The following is a 24,689-nucleotide window of genomic DNA, read 5'->3' as shown; positions in this document are numbered from 1 at the left end:
ATGTTTTATGTCTTGAGACTATAGACTCAGTCTTTACACTTCTTTGCATCTAAGTAACAAATGATGGCATATCATTAGTAAACATAACCCTCCCACTCCCTCCTTGTCCCTGATTTCCTGAATCAAACACCAGATTCCATTGCAGCTAAAATAAACAAACAAATAAACAAAAAACCCAAAGGATTATTCATTTGAAAGCTCTGCTTGGTTTGCTTTTGTGTGGAGGGGACTGAGACGTTACCATTTATAATAATAAATGTGTCATATGCTAGCCAGCAGCATGTCCTGGGACCATGAGGTAATCAAAGGAACCATGTCCATGGTTTTCACTGTGCCTTTTGGGGTCTCTTATCCCCTAGTTCTAACATAATATAAATGTAAATCATGAATCCAAAGAATCATGAAGAATAAATATCGTAACTCAGGACTGATGTGATTCAAACCCAACTCGGGGGGGAACACATAGCCTCAGTTGTCCATAGTGGGTCTTCTAGTGTCCGTCTCACTGGATACTGTCCTGATTAATAGCATCTGAGTCAAGGGAGAGGTTACAAGACTATCCATTCAGAGAAACAGGCCTGTAGTAGAACCTCACATACTTAGAGGGTAAGGAGGGAGGCTTATCTCATTTAGGAAAAAGTTGCTATAAATAGAGTACTGTAGGCATTTGGAACAAGCTGCTAAGAAAGTATTATACTAAGTATTGGTTTGTTGAACCCCTTTCAGAGGGTGAATCACAACCATCACCTTGATATCAGCTGACAGAATGAAATGGGTACTTCTTAAAAGTTGGGCATTCGTTCTCTTGAGCGTTTCTTTGTTCATTTAGGAGGCATCTGTGGAGCCTCTGCAGAGCGCTTGCTATGTGCTAGGCTTCACACTAGGTATCCAGGTTACAGAGGTGAAGGAGAGAGAGAGGCCCTGCCCCAGTGGAGTGTACCCTGCAGTGCAGAGGTTAAAATTAGCCTCACACGTGCTCACACAGACTCACGTACATGATTACATGATTAACTCCTTACAAACTGTTTCTTCCTAGACGGCTCAAAAATAAACTCAGCCTTTCCTAGTTGGAGGGAGGGCCGGGGGTACGATGTGCTCCTTCCACTTCCAGCACAATTTCCCAGAGGCTCTAGAATGACTTGTCTTTCTGCTGAACGATGTAGGTGAAGACAGTCTAGCCAGCAGTGGAGTTTGCTGAAGAAAGGCTGTTTACTCTGTAGTTTGCTCGCTGCCTTTGTGCAAACAACCCCCACCCATGTTCAGTCACGCTGTTCGTTACTTCATGCTAATGAACCGTTGGCACCGAAGTTTGCTTGTACTTGATCAGGATCCCGACGTACGTGACACTTGCCCTTCTCACCCTGACTTTAGTCTGTCCCATGTTTTCCTGGAGACTCAGCAAGAAACTCCATCCAAAATATTCCTTCTCACTGATGCTCCATTTGCCTACTAGCAGGGTAATTAATTTCAGATAATTCCCACTGTGTCCTACTCCAGCTGCCTTGGGTTCGGTGCTTTGATTATCTTTTGTGCGAGGGCCAGGGCTTTTCAGCTTTCTATCGATTCTTTTCTATACTGAGATGCAAATAGCCCACTGGCCATAGTGGGGAATGCCCAGGCCATGGAAGTTGCAGAGATCATAAGGCCTTTGTCACCGGACCTCAATGCCTATATTGATGGCTGTCGTGCTTTAGGGTTTCATTTGCATTGATTCATAGGCTTCCCCCACCCCCAGAACTGGCATTCGATAATTGCATGTTGCTTCACAATAAATCCATATTCACATTCTCAGTTTCCAAGAGTATAAAGTACTAAAGATAGTTACCAGGGGAAGTGAAATATAGCTTTCTCTTTGCCAGAGGGGAATCTGTTCTCTGCCGTTTTTCTGTTGTTAGTGTTAGAGTTTTTAAAAAGAATTTCTGGTTGAGTACTTAACTGGATTCCTTGTTAAACATCTGAACGTTTATTTTAATATCTTTCATTTTATTTTAGTAACTTTTGTTTTCCTTCGCCTCCTGCAGGGGAAAGGTTGTAAGGGTTCTCATTTTAAGCTTTCAGCTTTGTGCATTGAGGTTCAGTTTACCTTCTGATTAAGAAAATGTTTAAAGAAATTGTGCTCTCTGTCTTACTGGGGTTTAAAGTTTTTTTACTCAAGGCGTGCATTTTAGTAAATCATAGTTTTTGTTTTTACAAAAGTGGTAGGTAAGAGTTGGTGATCTGTACCTGAAATACTTGCATTGAACTCTCTTTCCGAAAAATGTCAAATTGTAAATTATTTGATTATGATGCTATTCAAATTATTTTTTTAAATATATAATATATAAAGAAATAGTAAAGCAACAACAAGGACAGTAAAGCACCAGAGCTCTTAGAGTCCATTGCAGACATCCAGTTTGGTCGCGTTCAATTGTTTCACTTCATACAAACTGTGTTCCAGAAAAAGTTAGAATTATGTTTCTGTATCTGGAGCTCCTTACCAGGGTGAAGCAACTATGGTGAAATGCTTTGTGAAGTGAATTATTTTGTAAATCAAGTCATCGTTTCATAATCGATCACTTTTACATTTGGGGAAATTTAGAGTTGGGAAATATTTGTGCAAAGAGTGCTATGTTATCACTGTGGTGTTATAATAATACCTTACATCTGTATGTGCATCTCTGCATAACCTTTCATTCCAATTCTGAATATAGCTTTGCCACTAACCTGGGGAGCCAGGTGGTTGAACTGTGTCCAGATTTGGGGTAACAAACACACAACATCAGGTGGTCATTTCTTCCACTTTTTACAAAATACTATTTTAAGTGTTTCCCTGATTGAGGACTTTCAAGGTTGCAACTAAAATATCCCCATATTGTTGGCATGATGCAAGACTGTTAAATCTTTTGGGGGCTTTCTAAAATTATAAACCGTAAACTTGGCCCTCACCAGCAGATGGTTTTTACTGAGGCTTTTCAGAGTCATTTCACCTACCTCAATTACAGCCATTGTCTTCCAGCCAGAAGATTCAGGTCTGTTGTTTTGGAAGAATAGGTTGCTATAGCCTTAGTCTAATCTAGAACTTTCTAAAAGATAGTGTGCTGAAGGCCCGGAGAGCATTCCACAGAGTTACTTTTTTTAGTGGTTCTTGGGGCGAATGGCCTAATTTCTATTACGGCCAAAGAAAAGGTGGACAATTTAATCATTTAATACAGAATGTGGTCAGAGAACAGAGCTCATGCTCATGGGGTGTTCCTTTCGGGGGCAGAATGATGCTTCTGCTTATCCAAGAGACGTCTGTAAATGCAAGGTGCTCTTTTCAGGGTCCAGGACTCTGGGTTGAACCAGATCTTTTAAAACTTGGCTATTCTTAAATATAATTAATAAAGTGAAAATAATTCTTATTTTGAATAGGTTTCTTTTACTAGGGTGAACTTCTAGACAATGCCTATAAGTTAAAATTTATCAGAAGTTTTATTTTTATATTGCAAAGGTGTTAAAGGAAGATAGAAACCAATATTATTAGCTTTGTTGTTTGGGGAAATCTGATTCCCAAACAACATTGTCATTTTTTTAATGACAATACATGATGAATTTACAGAATTGTCTTCCACCTGTAGATAGTACCAGCGATTTTTTTAAAATAAGGTTTCATATTTTTGCTGACTTTGAGTAAATATTTATTGGATGCATAAACTATGTGAAGATTCACATAGACCTTAGTATTAAAGTTGACATTATAAGTCCAGTAAAGGTATCTTTATGTAAATGGTTGACCTTCTTTCTACTGTCTTTCTGCTCTTATATTATTGGTTTTATAAGGAAATATAAGAGAGAATAGATTCCAAGCATAAAAATAACTTACATTACTGAATGTAAGTTACTGTTTGCTTTTAATCTTGTTGATAAGTTTTCTTTGAATCTCTCTTTCTAAAGGATTTTTTTTCCTAACAACATACAGGTTTTAGCTGAAAAGGGTTCTCACTGGCAAGGTACGTTTTGATTTGTGGCTAGAAAATGGTTCTGCTTGTAGCTTTAATTCTTATACTAGCTAGGCTTAAATACAGCATGGTTGGATGTGTGCTTTGACTCTTTATTTCTTGAACAGAGGAAGAGCTTTACTCAACTCATTTGACTTCTTTTCTTAAAAATTTATTTATTTATTTGGCTGCGTTGGGTCTTTGTTTCTGTGTGAGGGCTTTCTCTAGTTGCGGCAAGCGGGGGCCACTCTTCATCGCGGTGCACGGGGCTCTCACTGTCGCGGCTTCTCCTGTTGCGGACCACAGGCTCCAGATGCGCAGGCTCAGTAGTTGTGGCTCACGGGCCCAGTTGCTCTGAGGTATGTGGGATCTTCCCAGACCAGGGCTCGAACCCGTATCCCCTGCATTGGCAGGCGGACTCTCAACCACTGCGCCACCAGGGAAGCCCAACTCATCTGACTTCTAATTTGACCAAGAGAAAGAGCAGAAGTATGGCCTAGTGGTAATTTGCCAGAGAGCTTTTTTACCCTCTTTGCTTGGGCTAGCATGTTCATGCCATGCTATGTTACACTGTGTCAAAAAAGGAACACTTTTCTAAATCTTTCTAAATATAACTATGGCAAAGATAACTCTTATTGATTCAGGTCTTTTAATGTGTACTTGAAGCCTTGAGATGATTATTCAGAGTTTCATAGACACCTTCTACAAATTCCTTTTTTATTTGGCTGGGTGGGAACAGGAAGCAATATTCCTCTTAATTTTAACAAATGTAATTTTGAAATGAAAATGATAGTAAAATAGAGACATATTAAAATTCTCTTTAGAAGAGTAGACGTAATGATTCTTTTTTTATAAATTTATTTATTTATTTTTGGCTGTGTTGGGTCTTCGTTTCTGTGCGAGGGCTTTCTCTAGTTGCGGCAAGCGGGGGCCACTCTTCATCGACATGCGCGGGCCTCTCACTGTCGCGGCCTCTCTTGTTGCGGAGCACAGGCTCCAGACGCGCAGGCTCAGTAGTTGTGGCTCACGGACCTAGTTGCTCCGAGGCATGTGGGATCTTCCCAGACCAGGACTCGAACCCGTGTCCCCTGCATTGGCAGGCAGATTCTCAACCACTGCACCACCAGGGAAGCCCCGTAATGATTCTTTAGACCTGTAGCTTATGGAGAGACTAGAGACAAAATCAGTCCATTGAAATAACGTGTCACAAAGTCTTGTGAGAAAGATGACTTTTGCTCTCACTGGATATAAGCTGACCAAGAACCACTGCTTAGATGACTTCTTGTCATTTATTCCACACCACCCTCTCTCCCCAGCCTTGTCCCTGGGAGAAGGGCCAAAGTTTGAGGCGTGTGTTTGCTGTGAGTCCCTTGAGATCGTCATCTTTAAACAAAGTTAGACAGGAAGGAGGCTCTGGCCTCGGGAAAGCCAGGCGTTTGCCCGGTGAGGGGGCTGGTTTAAGCTCACAGATGTGAGTCAGACTTTGGGTCCAGATCCCAGCTCTGCCACCTATTAGCTCCACATCTGAGGGCAAGTTGTTTCATCTCTTTGTGCCTCAAAACTTGGGCTGAGGGCTTCCCTGGTGGCGCAGTGGTTGAGAGGCCGCCTGCCGATGCAGGGGACACGGGTTCGTGCCCCGGTCTGGGAAGATCCCACATGCTGCTTAGCAGCTGGGCCCGTGAGCCATGGCCGCTGAGCCTGCGCGTCCGGAGCCTGTGCTGCACAACGGGAGAGGCCGCAACAGTGAGAGGCCCGCGTACCACAAAAAAAAAAAAAACACCTTGGGCCGAGTGTATCTACCTCACACGGGTGTTGCAAGGATTAAGTGGCACCAAGTAAATACCCAATGAACGCCAGCCTCTATTGCTTTATGTGACGATCTTCTACCTCGCCATTAACTGTCATTCTTAAAATACTGGAGTTCCCGTCAAAAGTTTTATTTTTGTACATGCCATTAACGTGGCAGCAGCGCTTCTGCTTTTGCGTATTACGGCAGACAGACTGGAGTTGTCAGAACAAGCTTAATGTAAATAGCGTGTGTTTAATTGGTTATGTTTTTACCAAACACATAATAAGTTTATTTTCTGTTTCAGAACGTGTAAGTGTCTGTGGGCTTAGGAATGGGTCTGGTATGATTTCAGTTAACATATGTGGCCTTGGGATTACTGTTTGGGAAAAATAAACACTAATTGTATTGAAATTATCTAGGGCTATATAGTGACAATGAGGCCGTCTCATTGAGCATGTGGGTGTGCGCTTCCATGCCTGTTACGTTGGGGGGCACTCTTACAGCAGGCCCAGAAATAGTTGGAAATTTGGCTCTTTGCATCTGGCAAACCAGCCAGGTATCAGTACACGTCTATCTTCACTGGTTTGTATGGTCACAGGGAGTTGAGGATGCTGCCTGCACACCCTCCTCAACACATCAAGGGCCACGTGAACAAAAGTAAATGACGACGGAATACCCAGATACAATATAATCTGAGGGTTATGTAACCTATTGTTATCATTTTTAAATTTAAGTTAGTTTTCGGGCACATTCTGGTCTGTTCTTTCGGGTTTTTTTTGTTTTATTTTGTTTTTTTGTGTACGCGGGCCTCTCACTGCTGCAGCCTCTCCCGTTGCGCAGCACAGGCTCCGGACGCGCAGGCCCAGTGGCCACGGCTCACGGGCCCAGCCGCTCCACGGCATGCAGGATCCTCCCGGACCGGAGCACAAACCCATGTCCCCTGCATCGGCAGGCGGACTCCCAACCACAGCGCCACCAGGGAAGCCCCTGTTCTTTCTTTTCTTTTTCTTTTTTTTTTTTTTAAGATTTTACTGTCACCCTCAGCTTCATCTTTCTTTCTTTCTTTTTTAAATTTTTTTGGTCGCACTGTGTGGCTTGCGAGATCTTAGTTCCCTGACCAGGGAATGAACCTGGGCCCTCGGCAGAGAGAGCGTGGAGTCCTAACCACTGGACTGCCAGGGACTTCCCTGTTGTTTCTTTTATTAGGTCGAACCACGTGAACTGGAAATATTAGCTTTTGACCTTAAAAATAGCAATCTCATTTGTCCAACCTAATACGTAAATACCAAACAGGATCTACGACACGTACCCTAGCTAGCTGATTATATCTAAATACAGATATTTGTAATATAATATGGGTTAAGGATTGGCATTTAGATTTGCAATGCCAGTTTCTTACTTCACTTTTGGGATGAACCTTAGGGAGCTTGGGGTAAGTTAAGAGAGGATTTCCATTACTTGTTTAATGATAGTGATTCATCACATGTTAATTCCTCATTAAATCATTTGCCCTGGTACCAAATCTTATATAATGGATGGGTTGGAGAGAGACCCAGGTCCTATCATGGTTCATGGGTCAGATCCAGACTGAGGGCCGCTTCCAGCCTAAGGCAACTTACTGAAGTCATGAACTGCCCTTCACTTGTTCAGAGTCCATTTGAACTGTAAGTCACTATATCAGAACTCAGAACTATACCCAGTCATCAAGGACATTCATCTAGAAAGCAATATTTTTTTTTTTTTTCTGTACACGGGCCTCTCACTGTTGTGGCCTCTCCCGTTGCAGAGCACAGGCTCTGGACGCGCAGGCTCAGAGGCCATGGCTCACGGGCCCAGCCGCTCTGCGGCATGTGGGATCTTCCCAGACCGGGGCACGAACCCGTGTCCCCTGCATCGGCAGGCGGACTCTCAACCACTGCGCCACCAGGGAAGCCCTAGAAAGCACTATTTAAACACAACCAAATTCTAATTCAAATTCTAATTATTCACAGAATAATTTCTGTAGAAATATCCCTTTATTCTCTGCTCTGTCCCTTTTCGTTTCCCTCTTTGTATCACACCCTCTCTCATCCCTGGTTGGTTGTACTATTACTAGTATAATTCTAATAACGTTGCATAATTAGTTCCTACAAGGACACTTCTTGCACTGTGCTTTTGAGCCAGAGTGTAGGTGAAAGAATGAACATTCTTTTACTCATTCATTGTGCAGACATTACTGAGTACCGACTATATGTCAGTGCCTACACACAGGAGTTTATATTTGAGAAGAAGAGACAGACAAGTGGATAGCATGGTTGGGGCCTTAATTGGAATATTTCTACCGAGTGTGTGAAATACGCACAGAAAGTCCATGAAGCCCCAGTGAGGAGAGTGTGGAAAGGCCAGTGAAGGTGACTGAAACTGAGCAAGGATTCCCCAGGAGGAGGAAGAGAAACCTGTTAGGTAGACGGAGCAGCAAGGCCAATGGCTTACGTGAATAGGTGGGTGAATCTTCACACTTGGGTCATACGAGAAAATGGATTTAAATAATAAAGTTTTTCTCAGTATCAATATTTTGACTAATACGGTATTGCTTCTTTTCTTTGCTCATTCTTATTTATAAATTGGCTCTGTAATAGGTGGTTTGGTTCCTTATGACTGCAATTTGTTTTGTTTTTAAATGAAGTATAGTTGATTTATAAAGTTATTTTCAGTTAGTTTCAGGTGTACAGCAAAGTAATTCAGTTACACACACACACACACATTTTCAGATTCTTTTCCCTTATAGCTTATTATAAGGTATTGAATATAGATCCCTGTGCTATACAGTAGGTCCTTGTTGGTTATCTGTTTTATACCTAGTAGTGTGTATCTGTTAATCCCAAACTCCTGATTTATCACCCCCACCCCTTTCCTCTTTGGTAACAATAAGTTTGTTTTCTGTGTCTGTGATTCGTTTCTGTTTTGTAAATAAGTTCATTTGTATCATTTTTTAAGATTCTACATATAAGTGATATCATATGATATTTGTCTTTTTCTGTCTGACTTACTTCACTTAATATGATAATTTCTAGGTCCATCCATGTTGCTGCAAATGGCATTATTTCATTCTTTTTTATGGCTGAGTAGTATTCCACAGTGTGCACATATATATATATGCGCCACATCTTCTTTAACTGTTCCTCTGTCAATGGACATTTACGTTGCTTCCATATATGATTGCAGTTTTAAAATTTATATCATTCGTGTTTTTCATCTTGTCTTTGAGGTCTCATTTAATTGAATTCATGTTCTTCTTTAATTATTTTATAGAGAGAAGCAACTGTTAGGAATTGCTTCCTGTTCCTTGAGTTATATTTTCTTCTGATAGAGAGATGGGATCAAAAGATAGAATCATTGTGTTTGTCCATGCCTTTTCTCTCTCTCTCTCTCTCTTTTTTTCCCCTTGTTATAGTTTGTTTGAGTAGTTCTCATGCATTTCTTTTCACTTTGATCATGCTTGGGTAACTCAGGTCACATTTTCTGTTTGTGCTGATATAATGAGGATTTCTTTTTGACCTGTTTGCCGTGCTGTCAGACAGTGGAGTGTTTTCCTTCCTTTGTCTTGTGACCCATTCATGTTTGCTGTTGCTGTAGCCTAATGTAATAGCTGGGGAGGTGGGAAAACCCAGCTGAGGTGGAATGTGGTCTTCGTTGGGATACCGGGGCTCGGCTTTCTCTCTCCTAAGAGTTTGTTAAATGTGCCGCGTCACTGTTCACGTTGCTTGCTTAAGGGTGGGGCAATGGGTACACCAGAGCCAGTCTGTCTTTAATTTATTCCTCCGATTCCTGGTGAATTTCTAGAGGCTTCATTTCAATCAGGATCAGCCTGACCATTGACTTTCCATCTTCTCACTCATTACTCTCCTGACGCAATTTCTGCTGCTCTTAGATCCGAAAAAGATAAAGAAGTCCACACAGTTTGCTTCCTTTTCTGTGGGTCTTCAGGAATTTTTTTCTTAGCTTGATCAAGGAGTTCTAAAGTTTAATATATTAGGTTATATACTTTTGTTTGGATGCCCTTGGTGGAGTATTTTTGCCAGTTTTTAGTAATTGTGTTTTGTAGGACACTGTTGCTCATTTTGTTAGTTGTGGGAAGGATATTCTGTGGTTTAGTTTTCAGCAGTCATCATGACCTGATTGTTTTGCCAGTTAGATGACCACAAACAATTTTTCTAGCTCTAATTGATTCATTTTCTAAGCCAGTGAATCAATTGGGGCCTTCTGATCACAGCCATCAGGCTAATGTGTTATTCTTTGTGTTTATAGAGACACAAAAACAAGCTAAGCTGTCTTCTATTTGGAAGTAGATTTGCTTATTATTCATTCTACAAACATAAGGAGAAGTGTGTTAAGGCCACACGTAGATCGTGACTCTGGGAGGTACCTTCGGCCCATCTGCCTCCGTCTTCAACAGATGCCCGTGCTGATCAGTAGCCTCAGTTTGGGTTGGAGGGAAGAACTCGGTGTCCGCACCTTCCCTCCGTTGCCTTGCAGGCTCCATCGGTTCTCTGTATTCCTCCATCGTCATGTGCCTAGGCAAGGTTGTTTGGCGGCCTTGTCCAAGAAGTCATCGGGCCTGATCCATGAATCAGTCAGTCTAACATGCCATAAAAGTTATGTGACTTTGCAAACACCACCCAGTCTCTTGGGAGACGTAGCGCTTCTGGGATGAAAACTTCCATCAGCTCCAGAAACTAGAGCCTCAAAAGCATATGTAATTGCCCTACTTGGCAGTCCTGTTCTGAATCATCCTTTTTCCATGGCACGGGCTATGTGAGAATCGAATACACTTGGGAATGAGGGGGGTTGGTGTTTTGCTTTAGTCGTCAGTGTGCCTGACACCATAGATTTGTTTTGGGTAACACTCCCGCACTCTTTACAGAGGCACCTGTAGAGTTAGTTGTTGACTACCTTCCCCTAACTTCTTTTTTATCTCAACTCACCTATTTTATATGACCAGTGGGGTTCTCTGACCTATGGGCAGGGTGACATCATCTCAAGCAGTAAAATCTGTAAAGAAGATTTTTACAGAGTGAAGGGGAAGGAAGTCGGTTCTTTTTCCTCCACTTAAACTCTCACCTCCCCCAACTCCTTTCAGGAGAAGGAAAGGCATTTTCTCTGCTTCGTGGAAACTTGCAGAATTGGGACGAGTGTGCTTGCTTGTTATTCAAGTCTTCCTAGACGTGGCTGTAGGACTCCTGAGGTCTTATATTTTCTCGTTCCTTATAGGGAAAGTAGCAACATTATTTGGGGGTGATTAAAAGCAGTTCAGAGTTCATGAGTTTTAAGAAAAAGAATAGAGTTTCTTGTGGAATGTAGCATCCCTTTGCTGTTCCTTTGGTTTTGTAGTTAGTTTTTTAAACAGTTTCTTTAAGTGAATTAAGTGCTGACAAGCCTTTGCCTCTAGGGGATGGTAACATTACCTCAAATTCTCACATACTTTTTACAAGTATGAGTATCATGTAATTATCTTCTCCTCCTCCTTCTTCTTCAAATCTGGTGACAACTAGTTAATTTTGAAACTGCCAGAGAGATTATTTCAGTGTTACACTGTACCTCTGGGAGAAGAATGGAATTTCATCTTTTTTTCCATATGCTGACAAAAATCTCCTAATTACAGAGGGCAATGATGTCACCAGCTAATGAGCAAAATATTTCTTACTAAACAGATGAGTCCTCCCCTGACTCCTTTGTGAAATAAGGGAAAAAAACCCACAGTGTGTTTCATAGTTGATATAGTTACTGCATTCATAAACACTTTTTAAAGTAATTCTAACTTCTTCAAAGAGTGAAACAAATTTTTCTCTAAACACAAAGAATCACACATTAACCTGATGGCTGTGATCGGGAGGCCCCGGCCACAGCCGGACAGGGATGCCTGGTAGCTGATCTTGAACGTACCCAGCCGGAGCCAATAAGCTGCCCCCAAGGTAGGGAGTGACCTTGAATGCATCACTTCTTGGACCAGTGGAGGGAGATCAGGCATGTTGGAGAGATTATGAAATCAAGCTTGGAGAAGAGGAGGGCCGTGAAGCTGTTGTTGATTGGTGTCACATGCTGTTTATAAGGGCGGCAGCAGCAGCTGAACTCTTCTCTGACCGTCCAGATAGTCAGGCATCTAAGGTCAGCAGGAGCCATGTAAACACGGGACTTCTGGGCTCACATAGGGACACGGAAATGCCCCCAAAGCCATGGCAAGTGCCCGTCCCCTCACTGAAGCATGTCTCAGTTTCCCCAGCCAGAGGTGATTTCACCCACTTCTGAATCCCTGTAGCTCTTTTTTTTTTTTTTTTTTTTTTTTTTTTGTTTTTTTTTTTTTTTTTTTTTTTTTTTTTTTAACATCTTTATTGGGGTATAATTGCTTTACAATGGTGTGTTAGTTTCTGCTTTATAACAAAGTGAATCAGTCATACATAAACATATGTTCCCATATGTCTTCCCTGTTGCGTCTCCCTCCCTCCCACCCTCCCCATCCCACCCCTCCAGGCTGTCACAAAGCACCGAGCCAATATCCCTGTGCCATGCGGCTGCTTCCCACTAGCTATCTACCTTACTGCGTTTGTTAGTGTGTATATGCCCATGACTCTCTCTCGCCCTGTCACAGCTCACCCTTCCCCCTCCCCATAACCTCAAGTCCATTCTCTAAGAGGTCTGCGTCTTTATTCCTGCTTTACCCCTAGGTTCTTCATGACATTTTTTTCTTAAATTCCATATATATGTGTTAGCATACGGTATTTGTCTTTTTCTTTCTGACTTACTTCACTCTGTATGACAGACTCTAGGTCTATCCACCTCATTACAAATAGCTCAATTTCGTTTCTTTTTATGGCTGAGTAATATTCCATTGTATATATGTGCCACATCTTCTTTATCCATTCATCCGATGACGGGCACTTAGGTTGTTTCCATCTCCGGGCTATTGTAAATAGAGCTGCAATGAACATTTTGGTACATGACTCTTTTTGAATTTTGGTTTCCTCAGGGTATATGCCCAGTAGTGGGATTGCTGGGTCATATGGTAGTTCTATCTGTAGTTTTTTAAGGAACCTCCATACTGTTCTCCATAGTGGCTGAACCAATTCACATTCCCACCAGCAGTGCAAGAGGGTTCCCTTTTCTCCACACCCTCTCCAGCATTTATTGTTTCTAGATTTTTTGATGATGGCCATTCTGACTGGTGTGAGATGATATCTCATTGTAGTTTTGATTTGCATTTCTCTAATGATTAATGATGTTGAGCATTCTTTCATGTGTTTGTTGGCAGTCTGTATATCTTCTTTGGAGAAATGTCTATTTAGGTCTTCTGCCCATTTTTGGATTGGGTTGTTTGTTTTCTTGTTATTGAGCTGCATGAGCTGCTTGTAAATTTTGGAGATTAATCCTTTGTCGGTTGCTTCATTTGCAAATATTTTCTCCCATTCTGAGGGTTGTCTTTTGGTCTTGTTTATGGTTTCCTTTGCTGTGCAAAAGCTTTGAAGTTTCATTAGGTCCCATTTGTTTATTTTTGTTTTTATTTCCATTACTCTAGGAGGTGGGTCAGAAAGGATCTTGCTTTGATTTATGTCATAGAGTGTTCTGCCTATGTTTTCCTCTAAGAGTTTGATAGTTTCTGGCCTTACATTTAGGTCTTTAATCCATTTTGAGCTTATTTTTGTGTATGGTGTTAGGGAGTGATCTAATCTCATACTTTTACATGTACCTGTCCAGTTTTCCCAGCACCACTTATTGAAGAGGCTGTCCTTTCTCCATTGTACATTACTGCCACCTTTATCAAAGATAAGGTGTCCATATGTGCATGGGTTTATCTCTGGGCTTTCTATCCTGTTCCATTGATCTATCTTTCTGTTTTTGTGCCAGTACCATACCGTCTTGATGACTGTAGCTTTGTAGTATAGTCTGAAGTCAGGGAGCCTGATTCCTCCAGTTCCTTCTTTCGTTCTCAAGATTGCTTTGGCTATTCGGGGTCTTTTGTGTTTCCATACAAATTGTGAAATTTTTTGTTCTAGTTCTGTGAAAAATGCCAGTGGTAGTTTGATAGGGATTGCATTGAATCTATAGATTGCTTTGGTAGTAGAGTCATTTTCACAATGTTGATTCTTCCAATCCAAGAACATGGTATATCTCTCCATCTATTTATATCATCTTTAATTTCTTTCATCAGTGTCTTATAATTTTCTGCATACAGGTCTTTTGTCTCCTTAGGTAGGTTTATTCCTAGATATTTTATTCTTTTTGTTGCAATGGTAAATGGGAGTGTTTTCTTGATTTCACTTTCAGATTTTTCATCATTAGTATATAGGAATGCCAGAGATTTCTGTGCATTAATTTTGTATCCTGCCACTTTACCAAATTCATTGATTAGCTCTAGTAGTTTTCTGGTAGCATCTTTAGGGTTCTCTATGTATAGGATCATGTCATCTGCAAACAGTGACAGCTTTACTTCTTCTTTTCCAATTTGGATTCCTTTTATTTCCTTTTCTTCTCTGATTGCTGTGGCTAAAACTTCCAAAACTATGTTGAATAATAGTGGTGAGAGTGGGCAACCTTGTCTTGTTCCTGATCTTAGTGGAAATGCTTTCAGTTTTTCACCATTGAGGATGATGTTTGCTGTGGGCTTGTCATATATGGCCTTTATTATGTTGAGGAAAGTTCCCTCTATGCCTACTTTCTGCAGGGTTTTTATCATAAATGGGTGTTGAATTTTGTCAAAAGCTTTCTCTGCATCTATTGAGATGATCATATGGTTTTTCTCCTTCAATTTGTTAATATGGTTTATCACATTGATAGATTTGCGTATATTGAAGAATCCTTGCATTCCTGGAATAAACCCCACTTGATCATGGTGTATGATCCTTTTAATGTGCTGTTGGATTCTGTTTGCTAGTATTTTGTTGAGGATTTTTGCATCTATGTTCATCAGTGATATTGGCCTGTAGTTTTCTTTCTTTGTGACATCCTTGTCTGGTTTTGGTATCAAGGTGATGGTGGCCTCGTAGAAGGAGTTAGGGAGTGGTCCTCCCTCTGCTATATTTTGGAAGAGTTTGAGAAGGATAGGTGTTAGCTCTTCTCTAAATGTTTGATAGAATTCGCCTGTGAAGCCATCTGGTCCTGGGCTTTTCTTTGTTGGAAGATTTTTAATCACAGTTTCAATTTCAGTGCTTGTGATTGGTCTGTTCATATTTTCTATTTCTTCCTGATTCAGTCTTGGCAGGTTGTGCATTTCTAAGAATTTGTCCATTTCTTCCAGATTGTCCATTTTATTGGCATAGAGTTGCTTGTAGTAATCTCTCATGATCTCTTTTATCTCTGCAGTGTCAGTTGTTACCTCTCCTTTTTCATTTCTAATTCTATTGATTTGAGTCTTCTCCCTTTTTTTCTTGATGAGTCTGGCTAGTGGTTTATCTATTTTGTTTATCTTCTCAAAGAACCAGCTTTTAGTTTTATTGATCTTTGCTATTGTTTCCTTCATTTCTTTTTCATTTATTTCTGATCTGATTTTTATGATTTCTTTCCTTCTGCTAGCTTTGGGGTTTTTTTGTTCTTCTTTCTCTAATTGCTTGAGGTGCAAGGTTAGGTTGTTTATTCGAGATGTTTCCTGCTTCTTAAGGTGGGCTTGTATTGCTATAAACTTCCCTCTTAGAACTGCTTTTGCTGCATCCCATAGGTTTTGGGTCGTCGTGTCTCCATTGTCATTTGTTTCTAGGTATTTTTTGATTTCCTCTTTGATTTCTTCAGTGATCTCTTCATTATTAAGTAGTGTATTGTTTAGCCTCCATGTGTTTGTATTTTTAACAGATCTTTTCCTGTAATTGATATCTAGTCTCATGGCGTTGTGGTCAGAAAAGATACTTGATACAATTTCAATTTTCTTAAATTTACCAAGGCTTGATTTGTGACCTAAGATATGATCTATCCTGGAGAATGTTCCATGAGCGCTTGAGAAAAATGTGTATTCTGTTGTTTTTGGATGGAGTGTCCTATAAATATCAATTAAGTCCATCTTGTTTAGTGTATCATTTAAAGCTTGTGTTTCCTTATTTTTTTTCATTTTGGATGATCTGTCCATGGGTGAAAGTGGGGTGTTTAAGTCCCCTACTATGAATGTGTTACTGTCGATTTCCCCTTTTATGGCTGTTAGTATTTGCCTTATGTATTGAGGTGCTCCTATGTTGGGTGCATAAATATTTACAATTGTTATATCTTCTTCTTGGATCGATCCCTTGATCATTATGTAGTGTCCTTCTTTGTCTCTTTTAATAGTCCTTATTTTAAAGTCTATTTTGTCTGATATGAGAATTGCTACTCCAGCTTTCTTTTGGTTTCCATTTGCATAGAATACCTTTTTCCATCCCCTCACTTTCAGTCTGTATGTGTCTCTAGGTCTGAAGTGGGTCTCTTGTAGACAGCATATATAAGGGTCTTGTTTTTGTATCCATTCACCCTGTAGCTCTTTGTTCCTCTTACCCATTTATCACAGTTGACTTACATTAATCATATTTCTGAACTTCTCTTGGGGCATCTCTACCCCCAGACTTCTAGATTATAAGCTTTGTAAGTCCAGGTGAAGCCACCTTACTCACATGGCTATTCCTGCTTCTTCCTAATGCCTCGAATCAGCACATCCCTCCATTGATTTCAATCAGGAAGTATCTATTTATCGCAAATATAGATGTGATCTTTAATTGTCTCAGTGGGAAAGAATATTGTAATGTTCAGTGTTGGCAGTTGTGTGAAGAAATAGGTGCTCTTTCTGTACTACTTGTGAGATTTTAAAATAATACAGTGTTTCTTCTGAGCACGTTGTTATTAATATGTATCAAAAGACTTAACGATATGCCCATTCTTCACCCATCAGTTCAACAATCTAATCGTTTATTCTAAAGAAAGAATGTATTAGATGCATTAGAAATTTTACCACAGTGTTCATTGGAGTATATTTTACAATATTGAAAAATTGGAAACATGCACATGTCCAATGATTGAGGATAGTATTTAAGTAAAGTATGGTGTACTTCTGTGTCTGAATACTATTGAATCATTAATGTATTGTCATATTTTATTTTTTGAACATGTGTTGATGTGGGGAAATGTTCAAAACATATTAATTTTTAAAAGCAAGTTATAAAACAGTTTGAACAGTGTACATTGAGGGCCCCAGGGTTTCTCTAAAGGAAACATTAAGAGGCAGCAGTGTGGCTTAGAGGGTCACAATTATAAGTGGGCACTTTGTTTCTATTTACACCTGTGTTCATTTGAGGGAGGCTTTGGGGACCTTGATAGTAACTGTGGGGCGGGGGGTGGAACAGCTAAAGATCACAAGGTCATCCTTTTTTTTTTTTAAAAAAAAAGTAACATAAAAGTGTATTGTGTGTGTGTGTGCGTGCGTGTGTGTATGAAGATATAAACCAAAATATTACTAGTTTTTCTGATTAGGAAGATATGAGTATTTCCTTTCTCTTTTTTTCTGTATCTGCATTTTCCAAAATTTCTAATTAAAAATATATCTTGTGTTAGTAGGAATAAACAATAAATGTTACTGAAACGCAGACAGAGGAATGGAAATGACAGTGCTCTTTGGCCTCTTGAAGTTCAGTGAAGGGCTAGTAATACTGCGATCATGTATTGAGCTAAGTCCTAAGAGAACGTTTGTTAGGTTGCTTTGCAGCCACCTGGCCTAAGGAAGATGAGGAGGAAAGCCAGGAAGGCTTTCCAGAGGAGGTGACACACGAACTGAATCTTTTTTTTTTTTGGCTGCGTTGGGTCTTCGTTGCTGCGCGCGGGCTTTCTCTAGTTGTGGGGCGGGGGGGGCACCTCTTCGTTGCGTTGCGCGGGCTTCTCATTGCGGTGGCTTCTCTTTGTTGCAGGCTCTAGGTGCGCGGGCTCAGTAGTTGCGGCACACGGGCTTAGTTGCTCTGCGGCATGTGGGATCTTCCCGGACCAGGGCTCGAACCCGTGTCACCTGCATTGGTAGGCAGATTCTTAACCACTGCGCCACCAGGGAAGTCCTGAACTGAATCTTGAAGGATGAGTAGGAGCTAGGGAAGTAGGTGGGGGTGGACAGAGATCGTCCCCAAAGAGGAATCCTCAAGTGCAGAGGTGTGCAGACACGTGAGAGATGGGGTATCTGAGATGATGTGAGGAAGTCGCAGTATGAGAACCAGGTGCTGTGAGAGGCTGTTTCCACATAGTGTCTGCATAGCTGAGCGTAACGTGCAGAGAAACTGGAAGTAAGGGCTCTGAGCACGCAGTCCTGCTTTTCACAATATGGCCCTTGGACTTTGCTCTGAGGACCTAATGGATAGTTGCTTAGAGTGGGAATGAGATGCTCAAATCTGTCCTCTGAAAATTTGCGTACTTACTATGTGGTGGGTAAGTTCAAGTCCACTACCCAGTGAACAAGACCAGCGATGCTCTTCCTTTGTGAAGTTGATCTGCCCTGTTACTACCTTCCCTCCACCAAGAAGCGTCGCAGGGTGGCCTGGACCAGGCTAGTCTTTTGAATATCCCGCAGTTTACTCAGATACACAGCAAGGGCTGGGAGCTGTGGGGCTGAAGAGTCTCAGCTTCTTCATTCTACGTGCATTATTTGCTGCAGGCCCACTGGTGCACTGGGCACCCCACTTACAAGGAGGGGAGCGGACATGGTCCCTGTCCCTGTGGTGTCGCCTGTCTTCTGAAAGAGAAGCCCTTGTTGGGTGCCCATGTGGCTCCCTACATGGAGTGTCTCCATAAACACCTGGCTCCTCTGAGAGTGGCAGCAGCGACAGTTAAAAAGGGAGGTAAAGGGACTTCCCTGGCGGTCCAGTGGTCGAGACTTTGAGCTTCCACTGCAGGGGCTCAGGTTTGATCTCCGGTTGGGGAACTAACATCCTGCATGCCGCTTGGTGCAGCCAAAAATAAGGGGGGCTGGGCAGGAGGAGAGACCACCGGGAGGCCAAGCAGGTCCTTCCCTGCACCCGCCTCACAAAACCTGGCTCTTGACTTGAGGACACGGGGAGGGGGAAGGGTGAGCTGTGGCAAAGCGAGAGAGTGGCATGGTCACGTATACACTACCAAACGTAAGGTAGATAGCTAGTGGGAAGCAGCCGCATAGCACAGGGAGATCAGCTCGGTGCTTTGTGACCACCTAGAGGGGTGGGATAGGGTGGGTGGGAGGGAGGGAGACGCAAGACGGAAGAGATATGGGGACATATGTATAACTGATTCACTTTGTTATAAAGCAGAACTAACACACCATTGTAAAGCAATTATACTCCAATAAAGATGTAAAAACAACAACAACAACAGCCCGGCTCTTGAGGCCCAGCTCCCTCGATCTCACACTGTAGAGGTTTCAAGACCTTCCAGGCTCCAGGCCTCACAGTTAAGGTCTCCTTTCATTCTCTCAAAGGACCCTAAGAGGCTTGTCACTGCCTGTTTTATAAATGAGAGTTCACAAGTGGCATAAAGGAGACCTCAGCCTATGTCTGCAGGATTCCAGAGTTCTGGCTCCGAATCCTGCCCAGAATCTTCTGTGTATCTAAACAACCTGTTCAGACTCACCCTCAAATGTTGGCCATTATCACTTGCTTTCATGTGTTTTTGCTACTTACATGGCACCTAAAACAGCAGTTTGCAAGAATGAAAATCTCTCTTGTTTGAATTCCCATCAGTAATCGAGGGAATGCAGATGTAATCATCACTTACCAACCTCCAAGCTCCAGTGGTCGATTATACACAATTATATACAAAATTCGTAAAACATCAACACTTTAACACAAATGTAATTAGACGAAGTTTACGTGGAGGAACACTAAGACCCATAGGAGTAGCGTGATTTGCTGGAGGACTTGGAAATTAATGCCCGGCTGTTCTAGCTCCAAAGGCTGTGAGTATTTCCCCGCTGTCTTTGGGGCATGCACGTTTTCTTAGTTTTCATGAAGTAACAGAGAAATTCAAGTGCGACTTCTACTGACAGTCTTAAGGAATTCTCAGCACAATGATGCACGCAGTGTGGTTCTCAGTCTTGGGTGAAGGAAGCCCGGGTGGAGTTAGGGTGTTGCAGGAGCAGAACCATGAAGTGTCACAATCTTCCTCTGCCGTTTACTGTCTGTGAAATGAGATCATGTGTGCAGATACTCAGCAGAGTGCCTGGGCATCGTGAGCATTTGATAAATACGGGTGATTGAAGTCCCACATTGGGAAAGCACTGCCACCACTTGTGGCACATGTGGGTCCTCAGATGGCAGTGTGGAAGGGAGCGGATGTGAAACCAGAGAGGGCATCAGGGAATGGCTTTGCGAAATGGGAAACAGACAGTATAGGGAAGGTGTGGCGAACCATGGTGGGGAGAAATAATAGGAAATTCGATAAATGATGGGAGGAGACATTTTGGGGGCAGAAAAATTGAGGGAAAGGGAATTTCATGAGGAGTGAGAGATGCCAAAGGGATGAAGGAGAGCAGGACAGGTGCCCAGGAAAAGAGGGTGAGCTCTGGCCATCTGGGATACCCCAGGATCTCTGCTATGTGATATCCTACCAAGAGAGGGGCCCTCGCATAGTACATAAATAAAGACCCACACAGTGAGAGGCACCTAGGAGTGGGTAGCTTGGACTCCACAATGGGAATACATGACTTACCCCACTGAATGAATTTAGCCCTGGAAATACAGACATACAACCTGTGTCACAGAAACTTCACATGGGTTTTCAGTCCTGCCTTTTTAGATGGTGTTCTGTTTAAGTAACAATGTGATGTCGCTCCCTAGACAGCCCTGCGAAAATTAAATGACCATCTAGTGACAGAGTCCCCGTGCTTACATTTTAGAATCCAAGAGAACTCAGCTGCTCTGAAGTGATCATTGAAACAATTTGGTTAAGACAGTTTTAGAAGCATCAGTGAAGGGGACCTACATTTACTCTAGTGGTTAAAATAGAAAAGAAAAAAAAAAAAAACGAAGCGGGAGAGAGACAGAAAGTGACAGCTTTAGGAGAAAACCACAATCATAAGTTTTAATTCAGGAATTTCAAAAATAGCCCTTGGAAGGTGTCTATTTTCAATTGCGACGACTCCCTTCAGGGGGTGTTGGGAAGACTATCTGCAAAAAAGATCTCTTTTCAGTTCAGTCACTCGTGAGGGTGAGTCCTTGTCCCGGATTTGCTGAGATTCTCGCGTTCTTTTTTTTCTTTCTCTGGAATTCCATAGACAGTAATTAAGGAACTGGAGGCCAGCGGGAGGTCAGGGAGCCTTCGTCAGTGAAAACGGGGATTGTTTGCCACGTACAACACTCCCTTTTTTCCTTGTGGTGAATAGGAGATTTGCTTAGAGCTGATGACTTCTGCCTTTCTTACAAGTTATGCAGTTAGCGAGGAACTGGGGGATCAGGCCACAAGCAGCTAATTGAAACCAGTGTCTTCACTTTCTTCTCCTCCGGATGGTAAGCTGTGCCGGCAGAGCTGCCCGATCATGTAACTTCCAGGGAGTATGTTCGAGGAGTGCCTCACCATCACTTTGAGATTCCAGAGGTGGCAAGCGGGAGTGAAGACGCGCTCGGAGTGGGGAGGGGGCGGGGGTCCCGGACGAGCTCAGAATCACCCCTGAGGCCTGCTCAATGCCGAAGCCGGTAAGTTCGCTGGACACGCTTCACGTGAAGGGGGAAATGTGCTTTCCGTCGCTTCAAGGAAAAGCTTTTTAATTGTTCCCGGCTATGATGCTTCCGTCTTTCCTATCCAAATTCCTCTAGATTCATCCTTCTTCCCTTGTTTACTTCCCTACCTTATAACCCAGAGCATTCTTTCCTAGCTTGCTCACCCGATACTAAGGCATAGCTTTTGGAGGAGAGGAGTGAATATTATTTTGAGAATAAAGCGGGCATGCGAGGGGTTCGGTGTACGTGGGGCTGGGAGCTTGGTTGCCACTTGTGGAGGCTTCTCGTGCGGAAGACTTGGTTTCGGGGCAGCTTTGCACACGGCTTTTCATAAACCTACGATCGGTTTCCTTCTCTTAACTTGAAGGTTAACGCCATCGACATCGTGTGAATTTCACAGGCGAATATCTCGCCAATGTCAGAATACTTTTCAGAAGTGCATAAATATAGTGTTCCCGAGCATAGTTCCGGGGCGAGATAAGTTAACTTAGTCGGGACAGCATGCTACGTGTTTGGAGCTGGGGAAGCAGGCTGAGTAACTGTTTCTGCAAAAGGCACAGCTGTAATCCTGTGCTCAGCAAGGTCTCCAGCAGTCCCCAAAAGGGTTCTAGTTGCTCCTTGCAAGTTCAGTTTAATCTTTATCACAGCACGTCACTCCTGTGCCTGCGCGGCTGTGCCACGCAGCTTTTGGAAAGCATTTGTTCTGGCACATCATGATTTGCAAGAACTGTTTGTTACAAGGTCAGGGGCGAGTGAAGCATCTGTTCCCGACCTGCAGTGACAGGCTTCAGTTGGACAGTAAGGGGATGCTTTGCTCCATCCAGCACACACATTTTTGTATCTACAGATGCTATTAATTGTGTTCCCTTTTTTCTGATTATCCTCAATGTAGCTGTGTTATAAAAAGTTCTCCACGCTGGCTCCGTGTCTTTCCCATTAGAACATTGCAGATGTGTCAGGGACGCACATGTTCCAAAAGAAGCCGAGAAGGAGGGAGGCTCCACCCTCCGTCACAAGCCAAAAGGGCCCCATAGGCTCCTCCTCATTCAGCAGCCTGGCAGGCGAATTGTGTACTCTCTCTTTAAAGCAGCTATAGTTTTGTGCCTTGGCTTGGTCAATTTGTTATGGTTTAAAACTGTGGAGCCAGCTGTCTGCAATCTGATGTAATGTTGCCATGGAAACCAGAAATGAAACACTTAAGCATTCACCACAGAATTACTACATATAGCATTAGCCAAAGTAATTAAAAGTTGAGCCATATGGGCTTTCTGGTGGAAAAATATGCAACAGGGAGGCTGGAAATTAAATGTTTCTATTTACAGTATTGTAAATCCACATCCTTTGGTGGGGTAAATCGGTTGCCTTTTCTACTACAGGTTTGGAGGTGGGGGGTTTTATACAGATGATTGAGTTTTCACCTTCTAATTTAGAAGCTGGTCAAACTAAAGTTTATCTTAGCACTCTGACCTGGGCTAGGACAGGGAGGGGAAGAGATGCCATCTTGTGTTTGAATGTATATAAACATACACTGTTATTTTTTTCACTGTAGTTTATTTAAAACCTGTTTTATAATAACTCTGAGTCTATTTCTTGGAATCAATCTTTCATTTTATATACATTGCAGATTTCCCTCATCTTCTACAAAGTTCCTCTAGGTGTGGGGGTTTCCTTTATATACCCATATCTGTTTCTTAATTTAAAAAAATTCTCACACCCCCATCTCACACATGTATCGGGGGGGGTGTATTTTCTGAATAAAAAGACAAGTCTTTTCTTCAGCATTTGGGAAGTGGCACATGCTTATTTAAAAGGAGAGACGTGAAATGGGGAATTTAAGCTTTACTCCCTAGTTTAAAAGAAAACTGCATGCCGTTTACGGAGTCTTTATGTTGAAACAGCTGGAGAGAATTTTTTAAAGGCAAATATTTCACAACTCTTTTTCCTCTGGACTCAGAAGGAAGTGAGAAGTCAACACCTCTCTCAATAAAAAGTATCCTTGGGATACACTGTTCAACTACCTCCAGTGACTTCCGGGCTCACTTAAGAGGAGATTTTCTATTTTTAAAATGATAATAAGATATATATATATATGTCTTGAATGACTTTGGTTTTATCCTCCATGTCTCTTCATATGAATTGTGCTGCATCTGTCTCATCTAGTGTTCAAAAACATGCTAATGCAAAGAAAGTTATTGGTTGCTATGATTTGTCAGTGGCAAACACCTCCAAACTTTTCGTTTTTTTAAAGAAAAAGAAAAATAACACTAACTCAAAGTTCTAAAGAGTTCTTGTTCCTCAAAAATAGATGGAACATGTGAAAGCAATTAAATAAGTACCTGGAATATGTTCTTTTTCGCCCCAGTGAATCTGGGGCAGAGGAAGGTAGGATGGTGGGGCATGGGGTGGGGTAGGGGAGGGCATTGCCTTTAAATCTGCTGTCCTGGTTCAACTGTTTTGATTTTTCCCTGAAAAGCTCCTTCCGGTGGTCTGTTTCCTACAAGTGATTTGTGTCTTCGGTGGACTCAAGATTTTTGTATTACTCCTTTCCGGGTCCCATTTCTCTTTTTACTTCCCCCCAGCCCCCATGCACACCACCACCAGCAACCCCCAGGCTAGGTATGAGTGATCTTCATCCTGTGATGCAGCTTCCTGGAACTCATTTATGGACAACCTGTGCTTATTTCATTCTCACTTGATTTCAGAATTTTTTAACGTGAGGGTTATAGATGGTCTAGATTTGTAGGTACAGAAGCTTTCTGTAATCAAGTGTTGACTCTTCTATTAGAAGTACTTGACTCTCGAGATACATCAAGAAGGCAGAATGTTTTTCAGTGTTTATGTGTAATTCCATGCACTGTGGTTTTGTTCAGGTGCTGATTACCCAGAATGAGGGCTAACCAAGTTCTCATTCCTCTGGTTGACCACTCTGACCATTCCATCGCAAACCAACAATTCATCCAAGAAAAAGTAAAATTCAAATCAGACAATTGCCATTATGTAGTAGAAGCTGTACTTATTATTTTAATTTGTTACATTTTAAGATTTAGACCAAATGCCTTAAGCCTGATTACCAGCATGCAATGTATCCTCCTTCCCCTGTTATCTGGGCGTCGATTTCTGCTCTTCATTACCGGGTAACCAGCAGTTAACCTTAATTCTGAAATGTGTATGCAATATTTTACCTAGGACCTTTAAAGAAATTGGACATTGACATACTTCACAGAAGGGAAGCCTGAGAAATACCCCTGTCCCGATGACTGGCCATTCATGGGTTGTAATAATTATTCTTTAGCGAGT

General features: G+C 42.0%; 1 protein-coding gene across 7 annotated transcripts in view; it reads left to right on the top strand.

The window, feature by feature from the left end:
- The window catches only part of SASH1 (SAM and SH3 domain containing 1), a 326,913-nt gene that overhangs the window by 264,760 nt on the left and 37,464 nt on the right, over positions 1 to 24,689 (top strand). The window contains exon 1 of one of the 7 annotated variants that reach the window (XM_027083847.1): positions 19,046 to 21,368. The exons of the other annotated variants lie outside the window; for them this stretch is intronic. Within the exon in view, the coding sequence (XP_026939648.1) occupies positions 21,357 to 21,368 (12 nt within the window). The 5' untranslated portion in view covers positions 19,046 to 21,356. Of the gene's footprint in view, positions 1 to 19,045; positions 21,369 to 24,689 lie in introns of those variants that run through there. 7 annotated transcript variants of the gene reach the window in all.

This window comes from Aethalodelphis obliquidens, unplaced genomic scaffold (assembly GCF_003676395.1).
Source record: "Aethalodelphis obliquidens isolate GAN/ISIS:26980383/991018 unplaced genomic scaffold, ASM367639v1 scaffold3, whole genome shotgun sequence".
In the NCBI taxonomy this organism is placed as follows: domain Eukaryota; kingdom Metazoa; phylum Chordata; class Mammalia; order Artiodactyla; family Delphinidae; genus Aethalodelphis; species Aethalodelphis obliquidens.
Note: the sequence above shows the minus strand (reverse complement) of the source record. Positions and strands in the feature narration are given on the sequence as shown.